This window comes from Taeniopygia guttata, chromosome 8 (assembly GCF_048771995.1).
Source record: "Taeniopygia guttata chromosome 8, bTaeGut7.mat, whole genome shotgun sequence".
Lineage (NCBI taxonomy): Eukaryota > Metazoa > Chordata > Aves > Passeriformes > Estrildidae > Taeniopygia > Taeniopygia guttata.
The window spans coordinates 28,910,432-28,930,613 of NC_133033.1; the positions used below are offsets into that span (position 1 = coordinate 28,910,432).

The 20,182-nt window shown below is 42.2% G+C and overlaps 1 protein-coding gene across 9 annotated transcripts in view; it reads right to left on the reverse strand.

Moving 5' to 3' along the window:
- Window positions 1-20,182, reverse strand: part of DNM3 (dynamin 3) — a 170,357-nt gene that overhangs the window by 32,126 nt on the left and 118,049 nt on the right. The window contains exon 17 of one of the 9 annotated variants that reach the window (XM_072932887.1): window positions 15,732-15,742. The exons of the other annotated variants lie outside the window; for them this stretch is intronic. Coding sequence (XP_072788988.1) covers window positions 15,732-15,742 — 11 coding nt within the window. The remainder of the gene's footprint in view (window positions 1-15,731; window positions 15,743-20,182) is intronic. 9 annotated transcript variants of the gene reach the window in all.

Here is a 20,182-nt window from a genome sequence, read left to right on the forward strand (position 1 = left end):
GCAATGTGTCTCTTATAACTCTGGCTTTTTTCCATAATTAATGGTTTCTAGGAAAATATTCTGAAATTCTCCCCTGATAAGCACCTAGACAAACTTGATGTTTCCTCTCTGAGACACAAAAGAGGACGTTAAACTGTTTTCACCCCCACATCCCTCGAGCCATGAGAAGTACCAGATCTGTCTCTGCTGGGCCAAACTAAGCCCCAGTTCACCACAAACTCAGTGCAGCACCGACAAATGATCTCCATAGTAAATGATGCAAATAAGAAATGTCAGCATGTTCCAAAATTCCTCACTTAATCTTATTGCCAGTTGTATAGTCTGGATAATCAGTAAATAAATCCCTCTAACTTTGCTCAAATCCTTAGGGGCTGAATACACAAGAGAGCACTTTCTAATTCATTCTCATTAACCTTCCCAGCTCTAAACAAAGTAATTTCCTATTTCTCTTAGTGTCTGAATTTTCCACTGGCCTCTGCAACACCTGATTTAGCAGCAGTGATTTCTCACTTGTGATTTCTCTTTTGAACTGGCATTGTTCTTTTTCCTCACACATATGCTCACTGGAATAGCACGAATCAGCAAGATTTAAAACCTCCCATTCTTAAGTCTGAAGCCCCTAAAGGGAAATTGCAGTTGTGATGCCAAGGAACACAGTCGTACGTTATTTGACTTTTCCTCGGCCAGGCTGACAGCAGAGGGGGAGGAAGGGAGGAAGGAAAGGGGAAGGGAGAGGAAGATGGCATTTTAATAGCACCCACACTGGTTTCACACAGTTGGATCTCTGTGCTCTGGAGCAGCACCATTTCCGTTCCCTTTGCCTCACTTTCAGCCAGCACTGCTCAGCCGGGCTCTATGGGAAGGGCCCTCAATCTTATTTTCCCAGCATGGACCACATCATAGTATAGAAATCTGTCTTGTGGACAGCCCCCTAGCCCACCTTTTACCCCGAATTTTGACAGCCCATTACCTACTCAAGCCTTGCAGGGACCACCCCACCCACATCCCAGATGTGACCATATGAGCCAACATTCCTGCCAGGACAAGATGGATTATCTCTCCACCTCTTGGCCCAATTCTCATTGTCTCAAGTCTCTGTGGTACGCACAGTAATTGTCTATCTGGAAAAAAATTAGTAAGAAAGAGGAATGTATTTAATCTAATTTAGTAAGTGGACACACAAGAACCACCAGCATCTTATGTTGACAAATCTGCCTTTTCCAGATGTTAATCATATCTCAAGCATAGCTTGGCCAGAGTCCTCATCAAAACATTTCATTAGGTAATTCAGGCCCTAAGATTCAAAGTTCTCACCCATATCAGTGAGTTTTCCACAAGCCCTCTGTCAGGCAGAGTGACAGTGGGCTTCAAATTCTGGCAGGAACTCCTACCCCAGCACAGCATCAACGATCATCATATCCCCAGTCTCTATTTAAGGTCCCCTATAAAGTTGCAAGCAAAAATGGAACCTGCAACATTCCTGTAGCAAAAAAGCCTCAAAATAGAGCAGAGGAGGAATTTGAAAACATTGAGCGCTTTACTGAAATGTAATAAATACTTCTAAACAAAAGAAAATAATCTATAGAGAAGAATTTTGGATTCATGCCGCAAAAACAGACATTGAAAATTATTGGGTAAAATTATTTTCAGGGTAAGAAATGAATTGTGAGCAACTTTGCTGTACATAATATTTATGACATGGCTTCCATTTTGTATAACTATGACAAACCCCTTCTATATATTCTATAAAAGCAGTAGAAAATGAAAGAAAATTTTTTTTCCTCCTAAAAATAAATTTTATTTAAGAGAAGGTGAGATTTTGGTAAGTTAATACACATGTCTGTAAGCAACAAGCATAAACACTTCATGTTATAAGACCACATTCCCTTTGGCACAAACCACAATGAAACTATAAAGTTTAAAGCTTAAATCACTCTGACCTCCTCTCTGTAGGGAAGGCAAAGGACATCAGTGATTAGGACTGTGACCATATGGAGTTTACCTTTGCAGTTAAAATTACCTGGCTTTGCTGTTGACACAAACAACCCTAACTTGGCACTCCCGTTGGTTACTTCTGCAATTTCACTTTTTTTTAAAAAGTAAAATGACCTATTATGGCATTTTCAGTTCAAAAGGATTTATTGGTTTTCCCCCTTCTGTCACTGATCAGCAGCAAAAAGTAAAGTCAAGACTCATTCTTCACAAAATGCCAAAGAAACCCTGTCCTTGTGGCAGCACGATGAGGAGCAGCAGCTCACACACAATCCTGAGGATTACAACTGCTTTTGTCAAGAAAAGAAGAAACTGCCCCCCCATTAGGGCTCTCCCTCCCCTGCTCCAGGGTTTGTGCTTGCTGAGCAAAGCCTGGGGAGAAGAGCCCTGGTTAATGTATCATCCCAAGGATGGAATGTCTCACAGTGGAGCTACAGACAGGAAATTTCCCTCTTCTTCCCCTATGGTTCTAAAGGTTTTCTGCAATGAAATTACTGGGAGACAGCAATATCCAGGGACAGGCATGGAATTTGAACCCATGGCCTTCTGGCTTGGAGGTGAGACTATTCCTAACTGAGCCAAAGTGACACATACATAATATGCTTTCAAGGATTTTAGAGAGCTCTGTCATGATTTAAAAACAGTAAGTCTTTGTGGTACAAACCACAGGGCAGGAAAGAGCTGGGGCTCCCTTTTTACTGCTAATTTTAGCCAATGAATTGTTTATAATCTCCTGCAAAATACATAAAGCCTTATTCTGCCTTAAGCTAAGAGAGAACAGACTTTCAAAACTGATTCTTAATTACAGTGTTCCGCTAGATGGGATGGAGTCAGGTTCCAAAATTGTGTCAGAGTATATGAAGTGCTAAAATGAGGATGGGTGAGCTATTTTTAAACATGCTCAAAGACTTTGAGGTCAAAATCCCTGAATTTATAGCCTTATGCCTGTATTAAAACTCACGGACTATTAAGACCTTCGTGGCAAGACTGGAGTATCATTTCATTTGAGACACCCTCTGCCTTCAGAGCCCTGTGTTCCCTACCTGACAAACTGGGGGTGCTGGGGAGTCACCTTGAAGCACAGGTTATTTCCCTGCTGTAGACAGGCATTTGGGAGATAAAGGGGATGAGACACTTCCAGCCCAGCACATTCCCTCCTCCTCTTTTTTCCCAAGACATTCTGCAAGTGAGAGGCTTGCCTTTCCAGATGGCCAGGAAGTGAGTGGGTTAGAGAGAGCTGGAGGAATCTTAGGCAAAAGCACATAATTGCTCCTTAGTCTGCCCAGCCTGGAAACCCAAAGCAGCCTCAGGCCTGCTGGTATTTGCTCAGCACAGTTGTGTTTCCATCTGAAGAGCTGGGCACCTGCTGCTGGGCAGGATGGAGTGCTGCTGCCCAGCAACACTTAGGTTTAGCAGCAGGCACGCTGTCTTCTCCTACACAGCTTCTTCCCCACCACAGGAAAAGGACTTGGACCAGAACAAGTCCTGAAATACATTTTTGACTGTTTGGAAAATCCAGACTCGTGCCAAAATCATTGTTCTACCCATGGAAATAAACCATGCACAGGCATCACCTGAGAAGGACTGGCCCTGCCTCTGCCCCCACTCTGAGAGTGCCACTCCTAACCTCAGGTTTGACTCGGGATGAGTAAAAGCTGTCACCTGCTACAGACACTTTGATTTCTTTCAGTAATGATCAATATACACCACTTCATAGGAAAAAGGCCACAGAGTGAGAAGAAACTGAGCTGAAAGACTTTCCCTGCCTCACAAGTTGAAGTGGAAATAACTCTCAGACCCTTTTCCCCATCCACATTCTGCATCACCTTTAGGTGTATCTTACTCTAGAGGCCAAACACTAGACAGCAAAGGCTTTAGGGCTCTGAAGACACCACAAAATTATTTGCACCATTTGCATTAGTCATTTTCTAACTGAGGTAAGGTTTTATGGGAAGCCACTGCACAGAGAAGAGCTGCTATTTTGGAAAAAAACAGATAGAGGTTAGAAACAGAGGAAGACAACTGGCTCTAATGCTGTTTTCAAGTGAGGGGATTTGTTTGTCCAGTCTTTGCAATTGCATTTACCTGAGCATCACTTAAACCTATAATTTTTTTCCATTTGGATTTCTGTGCAGGAAGTACTAAAATACTAATGAACTGTAGATGGTCCAAGTAAATGCAAAAACTAGTCAAAATAAAACTCAAATCCTTTTCTTGATTGCATATGGATTTATAAAGCCATAACACCATGGAACAAGCACAAAACAAAAGCCTTGTAAAAAAAAGGTTTATCACAAAAAAGGCCAAGTGAGCAGTTGAAAAAAACATCCAGTGTTCTTGGTTCTGTTAGGAATTAATGTACACTCATGTTCAGTAAAAAGGAGCCACTGGAATGGGATGTGCATTTTTATCTACCAGAAGATCATAATACACTTATTATCATGAGAGGGCCTCCCACTTGGAGCAATGCTGGATGGATCCATGTTCCTACTTAGGCATATTGCACACATTTCGTATTTTTACAAATTCACGGTATTAGTCCATCTTATAAGTATTAAAGTCTTATTCTTTCAGAACTTCCCTGTGTCGATCTGAAAATCTCTACCATTATAGGAGAATGTGGTAAGTTCAGGGACTCTTTCTCTCCTTGGGGTCATGAGCTGTCATTCCCGGGTGGATACACACCCCCATTATTTACAGGGGTGTCCCAGCCTGAGAAGCAAGATTTATTCTATTACCACAATCACCAGGAATTTCCTTCCCAGTACCCACTGGCATTTATTTAAGACTACAACTGCTTCCTTACATTTCTGGAGTGGCAAACCCAGTTTTAATGCTTTTCCTACAGGTGTCCTTCACAAGTTTGATTTTCAGGCACAAAGAATTCCTTAACTCCACACTGCACCATAAATCATCCTCCAACTCCATCCTGCATCCTCCAGTACTCCTGCATCCCACTCTGCTCCCAGCAAAACCCCTGCCAGAATTCCCACCGAGTTTAATAGTCCTGTCCGATTCCCCCCAACTCCTAACTGAGGTTAATTTATTTTCTCCCAGTATAAACAGAAACCAGCAGGTAAAAAAGTTTTGTCTAATGTGGCACTAAGGCTGTGGAATTTACTCCCATGTGAGAATGGCACAATAAAGTCATTTGTTTAAAAGTAAACTGAAAACATTCCAGTCTTCTCAGGCCTACAACTATTAACTTTGGTTTCTGCACAGCACTGTAGAATGTCTGGCATCAAAGACACTTTGTACATTGCACTGAACTTGCACTGGACACTGTTAGTGGACCATTAATCACAGCAAACAAAGATCCCTTGCAAACACAAAAATTACTGATTTTTCCCATGTTCAGTATGGCCTAGCAAAGGTTAACACCACAGCTGCTGGATACTGCACATTTTGAGGCATGGAGTGTTGACAAGGCATCTGAGAGCGTGCAGATTTTTCAACTAATAATTACGTATTCCACATTAAACAATTCTTATTTGTGCCTAATGCTGTCTAGAATTAGACAGACACCTACCTCAGCATGAACTAGCACAACTTTAATTCAGACGCCTACAAAAGCATGTTCTTCTTTCCCCCACATACACATAGGATGTGTGAGTGCAGGGGCATGGGTTAGTGGCAAGAAAGTCTACAAGGATGTGATCCAAGGTTCACAGGAAGCACTGCTGAAGGAAGGGAGGGCTTATGGAAACACAAACTCAGAGATCAGCTTGCCTGAGGGAATGTGGAAGAGGAATGGGAACTGAACCAGGAGAAAAATAAAAGAATCTGAAAACAAAAACCACTCAGTGGCCAGAGAAGCAGCAAAGGAAGCACAGGAGAAGGACCATGGTCTGGAATCACAGGCTGTGATTCAGGGTGCAGCTCACTGATAATGGCAAAGGAGAAAATGCTGTGGCACAGAAGTGTGAATTACTGGCACTCACAGGTAGTTTTGTCATCCAGAGCAGGGCAGGGGAAGACCTGAGCCATCTGCCTTGAAGCTTCCTATCTGACAGGATGATTTCCTTTGGGCTCCTCAGACCATGCTATCACAGACAAAATTCTTGCACCAGCTTTCTCAGGTGAAAGAAACCTTACTGCAAAATCATCATTCTCTCCTAACCAGGGCAGGAGATGTGAATGGAAACAGTGAGGGAATAAATTGCTACCTTAAAATACAAAACAAAACAAAACAAAACCAAAAAACCCAACCAATAAAAAAACACAAAAAACAAAATAGGCCAAACCTAACAAAACCAACCAAACCTCAGACATCAGCTCCCATTAATGCAGCAGCTCCTGCTACTGCCCATGGAGTGGGTGCAGAATCACAGCATGAAGGTACCAGCATGGTACTTGTTTCTGTGGAACAGCAAGTGCAGCACCCAGACTCAACAAAATGAGAAGAAAATTGATGCAAGTACAGGCTTGTTAGTCAAACCACAACTACATGCAAGGCTTTTGAACAAGCTTCTAAAGAGCTTAGACCTTAAATAAAATTTAAAAAAATAAAAATAAAGATGGCAGAGCATGCCAAACTCAGTAAGTTAACTGATTTTTCTGACTAAAGAAAACTTGACAGATCTTTGGTTCTGTGGGACTCAGATTCAGTCAAAGAAAGAAACTGAGAGTTTCTAGCCAGGCAGACACCTGAGAAAGAGCTGGAGAGAATGTAAATAAGTCTTTATCTCTCTTGTTTTTCACATTGTTTTTAGTTAAGTTCTACCACTGTGCGTCAAGCACTCTGCACCAATGCTTTGAGTTGTTTTCACTTCAGAACCAATGGATTTGGCCTTTGCCAAGCTCTATATAAAAGAGCAGTGTATTTTGAATAAATCAGAGTTTTACTCTCAGCAGCCTTCTGAGCCTGAGTCTCTTCATTCCCGTCCTGCCGCAACAGCGACATGGTTCAGCAAAGGGATATCCGTAGGAGACTGGCAAATAAGCTTATAAAGATGAGTATTAATGAAAGAATAGTGCAGTACAACAACTCTCTAACAGATAAATAAGTTATAATGTGAAAAGAAAAACTAACAGCCTTGAAGGATTCATTTAATGTGGAAAGAAGAACGAGAAGCCTTGAAGGATTTAATCATCAAAGTGTTGAATGGATGGGTCTTACTGAAATAAAATAGCATAAACTTGCCAGTTAAATTTGATTCTGCCCATTAGACAGAATTGTGAGGTAGTGTCAACACAATGGGAGACTGAACACTGTCCTGGAAGACATGGATAACTTCAAGGATTGGAAGAACAGAAACAGGATCAAATCATAGCTGTATGCTGACAGACCAATGACAGCTGCTGCACGGGACAGGGAGCTCAGCAGCTGGCAACAAAAATGGAAAGGAAAGCCCAGGCACAGCCAACTGAGCATCAGATGATTCCAAGACACTGCTATGATGTGGCCATGAAGGAGCACACGTGCCGGTGGGTCTCTGTTCTGAGCAGGGCATGTCCAATAGGGGTAACACTGTTTTGTACAGGACTGGGCACTGATGGAAGAGGCCACAAGACTCCTGGTGACAGATAACACTTGACACTTACCCTGTTCCCAGGGCTGCTGCACTATTTCTTTAAGAGTCAAATGAAACTGCGTGTTGAGAACAAGAGTATTTTATTTTCATTGCATTGAAACTGCTTTTTAGCTTCCCCTGGGTAGAGCAGTGCAGCCTCTGAGATCTCTGGACAGTTCAACTGGAATAACTCTGCCTCTTATATGAACTATATGACCCTCTTCCTTCCTCCCCCATGAGATCCTTGTCCATGTTCCAAACCATACTCCCCTGCCTTCAGGCTGGAAAGGGCTCTGCAGCAGCTCTCACATTAAGCTGAGGAGTACATAAGGGAGAAAAGAGGGGAGGGATTTGGATAGTGCTCTCCAAAATCTCCCATGCACTCACTGGTCCACCCAAAGCTGCTTCTGCTGCTTAGAGGAGCTGGAAAAATAGCAAATGTGGCCTCTGGAGAAGACTTCTCTTAGGCTGTTGGGCAAGGAAATTATTGTTTGAGTACTTTCTTCATGTGGTTGGAGAAGCAGTGCATGTTCCACAGGTGTGTGCAGAGCAATTTGGGAGCCTGGTCAGACCAGAGTAAAACAGCAGTGTAAGGAAACAACTCCTGCCTTTTGACACAGGATTTTCCCATTGCTGTCTACAAACTGGAGGATCAGTCCTCTGAGTTTTCACCTTGTGAGAGAAGAGCTGGCAGCAGAAAAGGCAGGTGAAGAGCTGACTACAAACCTTGATGCTCCCGTGGGCTCCTGGTTACAGCTTCCATGTAATGGAGAGGGGAAGGAAAAACATTACCCAAGACCCTAAAATTAACACTTAAAGTGATGAAAGCAAGTTGGACTGGACTATCAGTACTAAGGACACTTGAGACAGTGACCATGTCAGAGACTGATCTCATCTAAAAGAAGATTGCTTTAGATTTATTGGAGGATCAAATGACACATCTGAGGATCCACTACTCCAGCTAAAACTCCATATCCATCTCATGAGAAGTTTTGGGGTGTTTATCAGAAGGGGAATGGTAGAAAGGGGTGAGAGAGAGGTGAACTCCTTAAAACATAATTTGTTTTCTGACTACCTTCCTTTCATAAGAAAAAAACAAAAGAGAGTTCATCTTAAATTACAGGCATACAGACAAGCTCTCTCAGCCCCAGAAATTCATCCTACATGTTGATTAATGATCAAACTACTAGAGCTTTAGCATGAAAAATGGGCTAGGCTTCAACTGAAGATTGCCTGTAGCTAATGATGCAGTGGAATGAACATTTTCATTCCAGCTAAACCATTCCTGTTCCTATAAAAATAAAGAAATCCAATCTTGGGTTATGAAAAAGACTTGTTGAATTCTGCATACTTCTTGGGTTAAAGTAATGCCCTGCATCTTAACACATCTGTAACTGCAGAGTATGTTACCTGGGAATTCAGACACCCATATGATTACACACATGCACACACCAAATTTAAATACCTGAGGGGAGGTCAGAGAAGCTGGTAAGTGTAGCCTAGAATTTCACACCTATGGGCACGTTACTGAGTTAGTAGATTTAACACAGCTCCTGTCTCAGGCTCAAAAATGTAAAATGTAATAAAAAAAGCCCACAAGGAAGTGCAGTGGGCTGCACAGCATCTGCCTGGTGAGAAAGCTGCCACAGGCATGGCTTGCCCAGAGATTTCCTTGTGGTTCAGCCCCTGGCGCCATCAGTTGGGCTTGAGCTCAAAAGCTGTGGAGAGAGGTCATTAAAAGTGACTGCACCACTGAAAGAGGGTGGGAAAGGATTCAGGCATATGCAAGGGAAGGGATGTGTCTCTCCAGCTCTAGTGATTTCCATTATGGAAACACTGCACTTTACAGCTTTTAACCTTTATGCCGCTGAAGTCAACTATCAACGTTCTTGAAAATTTTGTTTTCATTTCAGCACATGAAATGCAAACTCCAGTTTGGGTAATATCAACAGCACGTTCTCCCTTAAACCACAAGGCACAGAGCTGGAAAAGCAGCACAAGGTAGAGAGCTGAGAAGTGGAGTCCCACACCCACAGTGATCACCACCAGCACACCGGCTGGCCAGCACAGTGATTTTCAACACTATGGAACTCAGAGAGAGTGTGAGGGAAAGCCAGGAGGTTCAAACTATCCTGCTGGCTGCAAGGACAACTATTAAAAAAAATTACAAGGAAAGTCAGACCCCAGAAAGAGCACAAGACACTGTGTTCCAACTCTAACCAGCTGAAGGAAAGTTTATATAAAAACAATCACTTCGTTAGTGACTCATAAGGAAAGAATGCCCAAGCTTTCTTCAGGGAAACCCCAGTAAATAACATGTCTAAAAACGCATGAAGATGGTGCTGTCTGTTCTGTTACAATATTCAGTCCACATGATAAAACCTCTGGCAGAAGAACAACCTAGTGAGCACAGATCCTTTTGGGAAACCCAAAAACCAGTAAGAACTGCTGTGGCTGCTTGCTAAGACTGCTTCATATTCCAGCTCTTGTGTGACATGTCTATCCTAACTGGGAGAAAGTGGGGAAAAGAAGCTTTTTATAACAGCTCCTCTGTTGAATGCATGCAGGTGCACTCTGAAGATACATAAATGCCTGGATTTCAATGCATTCTGGAGGTTTAAAACCAAATGTTATGGATTCAAATATCCTGCCACACCACATCCAAAGACACAGAGTGGAAAGGTCACTGCATCTCTCTCTGGAGCATCTTATGAAACGCACAGCAGACTGGGCAGAGAACAGTCCTCTGTCCAAAGAAGGATGGCTATCCTTTGCAATATAGAACTTCTTTGGCTATGAAGAGGTTTTTTCCTTTTATTTTCTTACTTTTTTTTTTTTTTTTGATTAGCATGACGTTTTGGAAGCATGGGTTTTTAAGCATACCTTCCAGCAAGAGACTTTAAACTCAGTACATTTGTAAATATATGAGAAATCACAGTGGTTTCACAACAAGTGACCAGATCTGAACACTGTGATGCCTGAACTTGGACTGACCAGGAAATTCCAGGTAGGAAGGAATGTTAACAGAAACGCTCTGTGTCAAGCAGAGATTATGTTCTCTAGCAAAACTACATAGTTTTTGAAGATATCCAAGACGACTGAGTAGGAACCTGGGAGCAATTTCTTATCAATTTTATCTCACTCTCTGATGAGTTTTAGTCTATGTGTGAATGTGGACATGTTATTTTGCACTGGAAACACCTCCCCTGCCCAAAGATATACCTTTACATACTGAATGGAACATGTTTTAGTTTATCCTCTGCTGATGCAGAGGCATAGCAGACTCCAGAAACCTTTCAGGATATAGCCAGAAAATTGTCAAGAAAAAAAAAAAAAGGTTGAAAGCATAGGAATAGTCATCCTCAAAGGGAATGAGAAGTTACCATAGTAAAGCAGTGTTTTTGCCCAAATGCTCAGCAACAAAAGCAGGAGCATCACCAGTATCTGAACTGTAATTTTCCATTGCCAGCTGGGGGTTGAATTTGGAAGGAATGGGGCATTTGTGACAATCTTTCAGGTATTTGTGACTATAGCTTAACGTCCTTCTCCATATGATGAAATGTGTTTTATAAAAAGCTATGAAACATCATTCTAAATATCACCAATACTGAAGAAACATGAGCAGCTGCAAAATAAGATATAAGGAACTCCTTTAAAAAGAGAGCATCTTTTAGGTCAAGTAAATAATTCCAACATCTCAAGTGGAAGTTTCAACTAAAAGGAGCATAGACAGGAAGACTTTGCCTGGAAAAGAAACCTTAGCAATGCATGAGAGAGGAACAGGTCACACTGAGAGCCTCACTAGAGAAAAGATGTGTGTATTTAAGTACTCCATAGGAAATTTGAGTTCCCTTGCTTTGCTGCTCAAAGAGAATTACCTAAAGACCTGGCACTTCCAGGGACCCACTGGCAATGAAGAGAGAGTGAAGCAGTTCAAGAGATCCAGATTTGGAAGGAATAATCATTGATTATTCTAAACACAGACTCCTAAAAATGCAATTCCCCAGCAGGAACCCATCAGAAAAGACCAGAATTCTGATGGGAAAATGTTGGTGGTTATATATACACTGAAGGAAACCCATCCAGTGTGCCTGAACAAAGACGTTAACCAGGGTCTTGGAAAATACACAGACACTCAGTCTTGGGTACACAGAAGGAGGGAAAACTTCATATGCATGCCTACATCTAGGATACTTCACAAGGATTATTGATGTTTTAGCACTTGAGCAACTGACCCAACACACACTTTTGAGCAATTTTCAATCTTACTCTAAGCTGACGTGGTTCCACCATGTAAGGATGGACACTCAAATCAACAACTGTCAAATTTCAGAGAAGAATTGAAGAGTATTTGAGAAATAATCAGAATAGGAGGATTAATCCCCTTTATATTTAAAAGACAGGAAGAAAGAAATCCCTGCATACTCAGAACATGTTGGAGTGAGGTATTTTTAAAGAACAAACGTCCTTTGCTAGGCAGACCAGTGCCAAATAGGTAATGTGCCCCAAAACCCTGTTTCTAGAAGCACTCTAGTGCTAGTGACAAACCTTTAACAAGCAACACTGTCCTATAATAATTCATTGATTCTCTCATGCCATTCTTGGACTGCCAGGAACAATGTTCTTACTCTCAGTTTGTAAAATAGGATCCTGGTCTTAAACTGCAACTTCTAGACAAATAGTATCTATTCCCAACATTAAAACCAGTTGCTGGAAAGGCATTGTGCTGGGGCTTACAAAAGAAACCGTACAAAGAAGAAGGAGCTCAAGAAAATAAATGAGGCAGAAATCACAGCTCCAATGAGACAAAGATAGGATTGGTTCTACGAAAGGAGAACTTTATTTTAGCAGAACACTAATCAGACTGCAAAAAAGCACTGGAAAACCACAAACAGTCCCCAAAGTCGTGCAACACTAAGGACAACACCCCCACTCACAACAGGTGAAATTCTCACTCTCCAGAAGTGATGCCATTGACTTCCCCATGCCCATCTTCCAGCCTGACCATGACTCAGCCTGGCTGAAAGGAAAGCATTTCTGAGCCCACACATTCACCCATCACATTAAGAGGTATTTTCTGCAGAGCAGTAGATAACAAACAGGGAGCTGATATTTTCAAATGAAAAAGATAACTGAAGAGGAATTTTCCTAAAACAAGAGCCTTGATTCTCACCACACCAAGGGCAACACAGGTGCTGTTAAGGACTGCATTCAATGCTGCATTTTGGTCTCAGGAGAGACCATCACCTGTATCAAAGCCCTCAGCTGAGTAACAGCAGGGAACTCTGCCCTTAGCACTCCTTGGTGCACAGAGGTGACATGAACACATCTCTTGAGTGTTTGCAGCCACTTCTTGAGGCACAGGTGATCTGAAAGAGAAGCTGAGTGTTTTGAGGATGCCTGCCTTCTATGCAGCTGCAGAAGTGGATAGAAGCTAAACTAAGCAGAGCTAAGGTCAGTCCTTAGGAGAGTTAAGCACAATCTCACTCACACGTCTACTGAGAATTTGCTGTCTGAATCAGCCAGATAACCTTTAATAACTATAATTTAGAAATCTGGTACAGCAGTTGTTTCCAGGCTGTGGTCATGAACAACTTCCATATTTGTACATAGTGCCAGCAAAACACAGCTAGGAACAGCTGGCCTGTGACTGGAAAGGCTTCTGTTCACTACAAGAAGGTTCCTGCTTCTATTGAAAGAATCTCTAGATCTGAAAATCAAATAGTATTAAACCAAACTACAACTGAACATGAAATTACATTGCACAAGACTGATTTTTCTCATGGACTTTATCTTTCATTCTCTGCATTAGTTTCTTTACTTGATTTCCATAAATGCCCTTAGGTTTGCTGTCACCCAGTTTAGAAACCCCAACTGTTGAACAGGTCAAGATAATATTGTGCAGCAAATGCAACCAGAAAGTTTGAGTATCTGCTGCTAAAGGGTCTGATAGGGGCCTGACACCGTGTGTTACAGCTCTTGGTAATTTTGCACCCACCCACCAATAAGCTTCTACCTACCTCAATAATGTGACATGTTACCTGAACTTGGGAGCACATACTCTCCTAAGTAATTCTCTCTTTTAATTATAAATAACTTGTTCACAGAAGAGGAAGAGCAGAGGTTGAGTTTCAAAGAGAAGAATATAAAGGAAACAGAATGAGATCACTTGTTTCTCTGTTGCAGAAACAGAGGCTTCAGGAACAAAGGTATGAAAGTCACCCAAAACCTGCAGTGATCAGACACCTGAACGTGTCCACGGACAGCTCCTCCTAGTGGGAAATCACCATTCTCCAAAACTGGCACACTTGAGATATTAAGTGTCACACACCAAACAGAGAAGAACAGGGAAGACATCAGTAGAAGGCCACAATGGAGCTGGGAAACAGGAGCTGAGGAGTGACCACAGAACAGGAACACATGAACATCCTGGAAGGAGAGTTATGTAACTAAAGAATGCAGCTCCAGAATGGAGTATTTTACACCCTTAATATGGGCCTTGATTCTGACTCAGCACATGGAAAGTAATCATAAACCTGTCTCCACAAAAAAAGGTAGGTAGAGAAGGTTAAAGAAATCCAGGATGAACAGTGTGTCAGAGTAGGCCTTTTATATCTTCATTTTAGTCCAAAACAGAGTCAGGGAAAGCAACATTCAGTTTCTCCTGATCATCTTGTTTTCCCTTCTAGATGAGAAAAAAGGAGTATCTGGCTGTTCACCAGCTGTCCTCCACCCTCATGTCCAGTGATGACATTTCCTGTTACACTGTACATGCTATGGAAGAGTGAGCCCGGTGACATTTTTGGCAAGGAAAAAAAAAAAGTTTCAAAATTTTTTTTACTCCTAATTACTATTCAGCTTTTGTGCAATTACTGACTTGAAAGACAAGGAGGAAGATACTTCAGGATTGTCCCATAACCTTGTGATAATTGTGTGTTTCCCTCGCTGTTCAGTCCCCCTCAGAGGTGATCCCATATGCTAAAGGAGCAACCTGCCCTTCCTGACCACAACTATTCCAAGAGCTGGAAGACATGGAGCCACAGGGACTCCAGGTGCAGGTATCAGCCTGGGCTCCAAAGGATCTTTGTGGCAGAGATTGCTGCAGCACAGCCCAGAAGTACCTTCCTCTCCTCCAGCCAACCTTCAGTGCTCATTGACGAGCTATAGGAAAGCACCCTAAGAGTTTGGCCACCCTCACTGCCTTCCCCAGGGCAAACCTCATTGAATGTCCAGAATGGAGCTAACATTCCTGAAACTTCACAGCCAGTGAGCTTTCACCTTTCTGCAGAGTTTCATCAAAATCCCTCATCGGAGTGGAAGTGGTGCAAAAACTAGCTGCCCCATAAAAAATGAAGAATTTGAAAACATTTTCAGTATGCAGACACCTTGCCAAAAGCACAGTAAAGAGCCCACTGTGAATACATAGCAGAAATAAAAAATGTTTGCTCATTTCTAAATTTCCTGGAGTTTGCTTAATGTCAGCAGCCTCAGCTAAGAGCAGGAACATACAACCCTGTGGCAGCCATTGAACCCCCGACCCCATCAGCAGCTTCACCGAGCCTAGCTTTGGAACCATTCAGAACATCAGCCTGCATCTTCTTACACTCCCTGCAACTGATGCAATCCTGTGAATCTCTTCTCCCCTGGACATTTTTAACTCTCTCAGGACAGGAGTTCTTTTACTTTTACAGGAACATGAACCAGGGCTGCTCTGTTTCTTCAGCAACATTTGGGGAGCAAGGTTTCATCTTTTCAGTTTTTGTTTGGAGGAGTAAATATTTAGAAGAAGCAGAAAATAGCTTTCATCTGAGACATGTTTTCACATCCTTGGAGCAGCAAGGCAGGGAGAAGGGGACTGGAAAACAGCCTGCCATTTCCTTTCCTGCCTGGCTTTTGGACTGCTTCTGACCCAGCGCGTGTGCGCATGCACCCTCACCCCCTCGGGCTGCTCTTTTACACCGGGACTTCCTTGTAAAATCCAACTCATCTGTTCAAAGCAATGACTGAAACACTGTCTATAAAATCATGGCATTTTTCCACTTGAAAAAAAAATAAATTAACACTTCATTTAAAAGTTATTTTTAAACCTACTTGGCTTGAAGCCACTTTTAGTCACAACTGAAATGAATTCTTCTTTTCCTAGAATTCAATGCCTTCCTTTTCTAAAATATACTAGTTTAAAAAAAGTAAACTCAGTAAATGCAGAGTTTACACTTCTGACTACACTGCTTTGCCCTCTGACATATCAGCAGTTTGATTTTCAACAAACCCAAACAAGTTTTTACTTTTTCTACTTTAGGGACTTATCCCAGGCAGGGACTTGAGCAATCCCAGAGCAGAACCACTGAATCTGGCCGGGGCACTGGCAGAGCATCACCCCAGCCAGAACACAGTTATGTCTGGGAGGGAACTGAAGCCCTTTCAGAAACATGGCCAGACTTGAAAAGAAAGCACCAGAGCTTTATTCCAGTGTGAGACACCTCCAGCTTCTGGCACTGCACCTGCATTTACATGGAAGAGCCAAGCACAAAACACACGAACTGGGAGCACTGTTGTCATATATGCAGGGAAAATGAGGATCCTGACTTCACTATGTTCCCATTTTCCAGGACTGTCTCAAGAGACAGGAGGACATCTGGACTGCTTAATGAAGTAGCTGATCTGGAATCTGGGTTTAGTAACACTAACTCCCCTTTAAATAAAATAAGACATTTTTTTAAAATGGGGAGAAAAAATAAATACTTGAATTTAAGCAATTAATGTCACCAAAAAGTATTTGAAGGACCAACAGGCAAACTGACTTGACAGGAAGAGTATTTGCCTTCTCTTTTCAGGGGGACTCTGCTTTTCCTAAGAGAAAATCCTAACTAAATTACACTGATTTTATATTCAGTGACTGTTTGCATGCACAACATTATCTGCACTGTGACAGCTCCACTGAGATGTGAATATGGAGTTTATAGACTTTAGTTCTACACATTCTGTAAAGGGTATCAGCAAGAACAGCAATGCAAAATAATGTGAAGGCAAGAATGTAGTCATTATCTGTAAAAAGTAACTTAAAGAGATTTTGGTTTTTCAAGTCAAAGTTTCTCAAGTCTGAGCTCAGCATTTAAGTGTTTGGTACTTTGAATCAAGTAGAAATGATTGGCTAACTCAGATCTTAATGATGACAAAGGAAAGGTGACTTTTCATATTAAAAAGTGGCACTTTAAGCTTTTGAGATTTTTCTGTTGCTTCTGTTTTATTGCTTGAGTGCCAAGGGATTCATAAGTTTCCAATATCTATCTACTCTTTTAACCTAACAGTGTTAGAAGCACATGGAGAGATGTGCTCTGGGAGAAAGGTTCAGGTTTTGACATTGTTTTCAAACAGCAGCATCTGGAGGGCTGTTTCAAGGGGATTAGGTTTTTAAATAGGGGTAAAGAAGATGCACAGGGTAAGCAGCAAATCCACAGTGGTGTGTTGGGACAGTCAGAAGCTCTCAGCTCCTCTGTCTTCAGCAGCTGGGCTGAAGCTACAGCGCCCTGTACAACTCTGGACAATTCTGCACTCATTCCCCATGCATGGCTGTGGAGTTCAGTGTTAATATTAGCAAAATGCAGCTTGCCAACATGTGCTTGCTGAATGAGGTAGGTCTCCATTACCTCATTCTACACGACCCTTTTACAGATTTTATCCAACAAATCTTCTGAAGATATATTTATCTTTAACCATGTGAGAAATCTCGCTTACAGTAATGATTGTGCAACGATAAAAAGTAAAAATAAAAATGATTAGTAGTCCACTGACGATTATAAACCCTCTTCACTTCCCTTCCTCCCCCTTTTTCTTACAGACTCATTACTCCAATGTTTATTTTTACTTTTGTAAGTCCAAGAGTGCAAAGCTAAAGGCAGAGGTATAAAAGAGGCCATAGTCTGGATGGGTGAGTACAGGACCTTGACATGTGAGCATATGACAGGATCCAGTGCATGAACAGCACACTGGGCAGCACTGAAGGAGGGTTACAGCTTTGGTAGCAACCCAGGAAAGCTGTAAGGAAGGATTCTGCAGCTTTTCAGCATAAAGTTGCATTAGAAGTTTTAAGACACTGTCATTGTCAATCTGCCATTCCTTTTCTCCCCTGACCTCTTCTCAGAAACTCTCTGGTCACCTCTGGGTTTATCCGCATTATTTTCCTCCTCCACTAGGTACAGAAATCTCAAGACTGTGGAGTTTGAGCCTCTGCAGGCAGCTGCAGGTCGGTTCTACCTGTCCAACTGGGATCAGGTGATCTCCAGCCTCCAGCAGGAATGATCTGTGTGAAGGAGAAGGGGGACACAGAGATGACGAGACACAAATCCTTACAAGGAACTGAGTCAAAGCAAAAGATCAGGATGGTTTCCTGGAGGTTTCTTTTGGAGTTATCTTCTGGCTGGCAACCCAGGCCAGATGGAGTTTCTGAACCTACAGGAAGAACTGCCTTTAGCTCAGAGTGAAGGAAGAGTTAAGAGCTCCCAAATCCTCACATCTCATAGGCTTCTCCTCTCCCTGCTCACGGGTATCCTGCTGAAATCTGTCAGCTTCTTCTGGTGCTGACCTCCCTGGGGTGTCCCACAGCTCACAGCTCTGGAGTACAGAACAGGTTCATACAACTCCTGACCTCCAGACTCAGTTTGTGCCAGCCCCAAGAGCTCAGTGGTGTCCCATCTATCCCTATTTTCCTTAACAGAGCATCTATAGTCTCCTTTGAGATCTGAGCAGCATCCCCTACAGCAGCAAACCCTTAAGCCAGCATGTCGTAAAGAAACATTATAAACACTACGTTGACATTTTAGTGTACACAGTTAACATTTACATTTCACACCACCTCCTATGTAAAGTCCCTCTCTCCATGCAATCAATTCACCAATTCTCTTAAGCCCTTCCCACCCAACACTAAGAGCACCTTTTCTCAGGCAGGCCAAAAAACCAGAATATTTTTGGTGCTTCTGAGCCCAGCCACTGTGAAGAGAGGAGTGGTCAAAAACTGGTTAGAAATACAAAAATCAGAAGCAGACAAAATTCCCCAACCTTCAAAACCTTTAAGACCCACCTGGGTCTTTCCCAAATATCCCAGAAAGCTTCCAGCTCACAAAGAGATGCTACAGGCAATATTCAAAGGCTACTTTTAACATTTGCTGTGAAGCATCTTTTGATGCTCCAGATTCATCTTCCTAAGGGTTAATATACCAAAACAGGAAGGAGGGGGGGGAAAGTCACAAAAGTTGTATAACTCCTTTCTGAGGTATGACAAACTCTCTCTGCATCTTATTCCAAAGTGTGAGATGTGCAACTTCCATTCTTAAGCTCAGTGAAAATGGCATTAAAAAGTCCTAACCCTGGGAACTGCATGATTATTCGTTTATCAGATCAACATCAATGAAACTGTCTTTTTATGTGCTGCTTACTTTCAAAAAAAACCCCTACCACACATATTTCACTTCTCTCTCTCCACACCCCACACCCTTCTGCTGCTGTCCAGCTGGAACACATCAAGGGTCTAGAAGCCAAGTCAAATGTTGACCCCACCCTCCTCCATCCATTTTAAGGCACCTTCAAAGCCAGTACACTGATCTAGTTCAGCTTAGCCAACAACGCCAGCAAATCTGTTATTTAAGACTTTAGTGCTGGGTTTTTATAACTGCCCATTAATACAAGCTTTGATGTATGGTCAAAAAACCCAGCTGTAATGAGTTTCATCAGACTATAGTAACCTTTCCTCAGAAGGTCTTTATTACTATACCTTCATAATCTTTGGGCCCAATACTTTTATAGTATCATTCTTACTGAACCTCCTTAAAAACAGCTCAGCAACATTTAACACTCTTTCCCCAAAATTAAAACAGCCAGTTATACTTTTTCTTGAAGACACTTGTGCACCCACATTTTTAATCACATTTTGCTGTTAAGAGCATGCAGGCAATAGCTGTGTGAACTGAAAGACAAAGTAATTTTCATTACGAAGTCCCTCAGACAGGATACAAAAGGATTTTGTAAAAGGACTAACAACTTACTTTGTTGCTCCCCTTTGCAGGATGCAGCACAGAAGAAAGAGGGGGAAAAAAGAAATATTAGTTATATTTATTTTACATGCATTCAGCCTAACTTGTACAGTTCTGGAAATGGCTCAAACCAAATGAGGAACTGAGTCAGGGAACATTCACTGAATCCTGCAGTCAGACTGCTTCCAGGGGAACACAGGACATTTGCAAAGGACTTAAATGTTCAGCAGAGCTGTTTTCCTCACTACACAAACATTCTGACCCTGTGCAAGTCAGGAGCAGCTCCTGGGAAGTCGCTGGATACAAATAAAAGGGAGAAGAAAATGAGGCCGGAAGTGATTGGGATGGGATGGGATGGGATGGGATGGGATGGGATGGGATGGGATGGGATGGGATGGGATGGGATGGGATGGGATGGGATGGGATGGGATGGGATGGGATGGGATGGGATGGGGTGGCAGCCAGAGGGATTTTCTTGTGTCGGTAACACTGAACTTCAGTACACAAAGCAACCAGCTCGACTGAGCCTTCCACAACAGCCATTCCCTACAACTTGCCAGCTAATGGAAAGTTTCAAGATTCAAAGCATTTTAAAAAGCAAATATTGAATTTTTAGATTAGTAATAAAAATAAGGAGGAGAAGGCATGGGT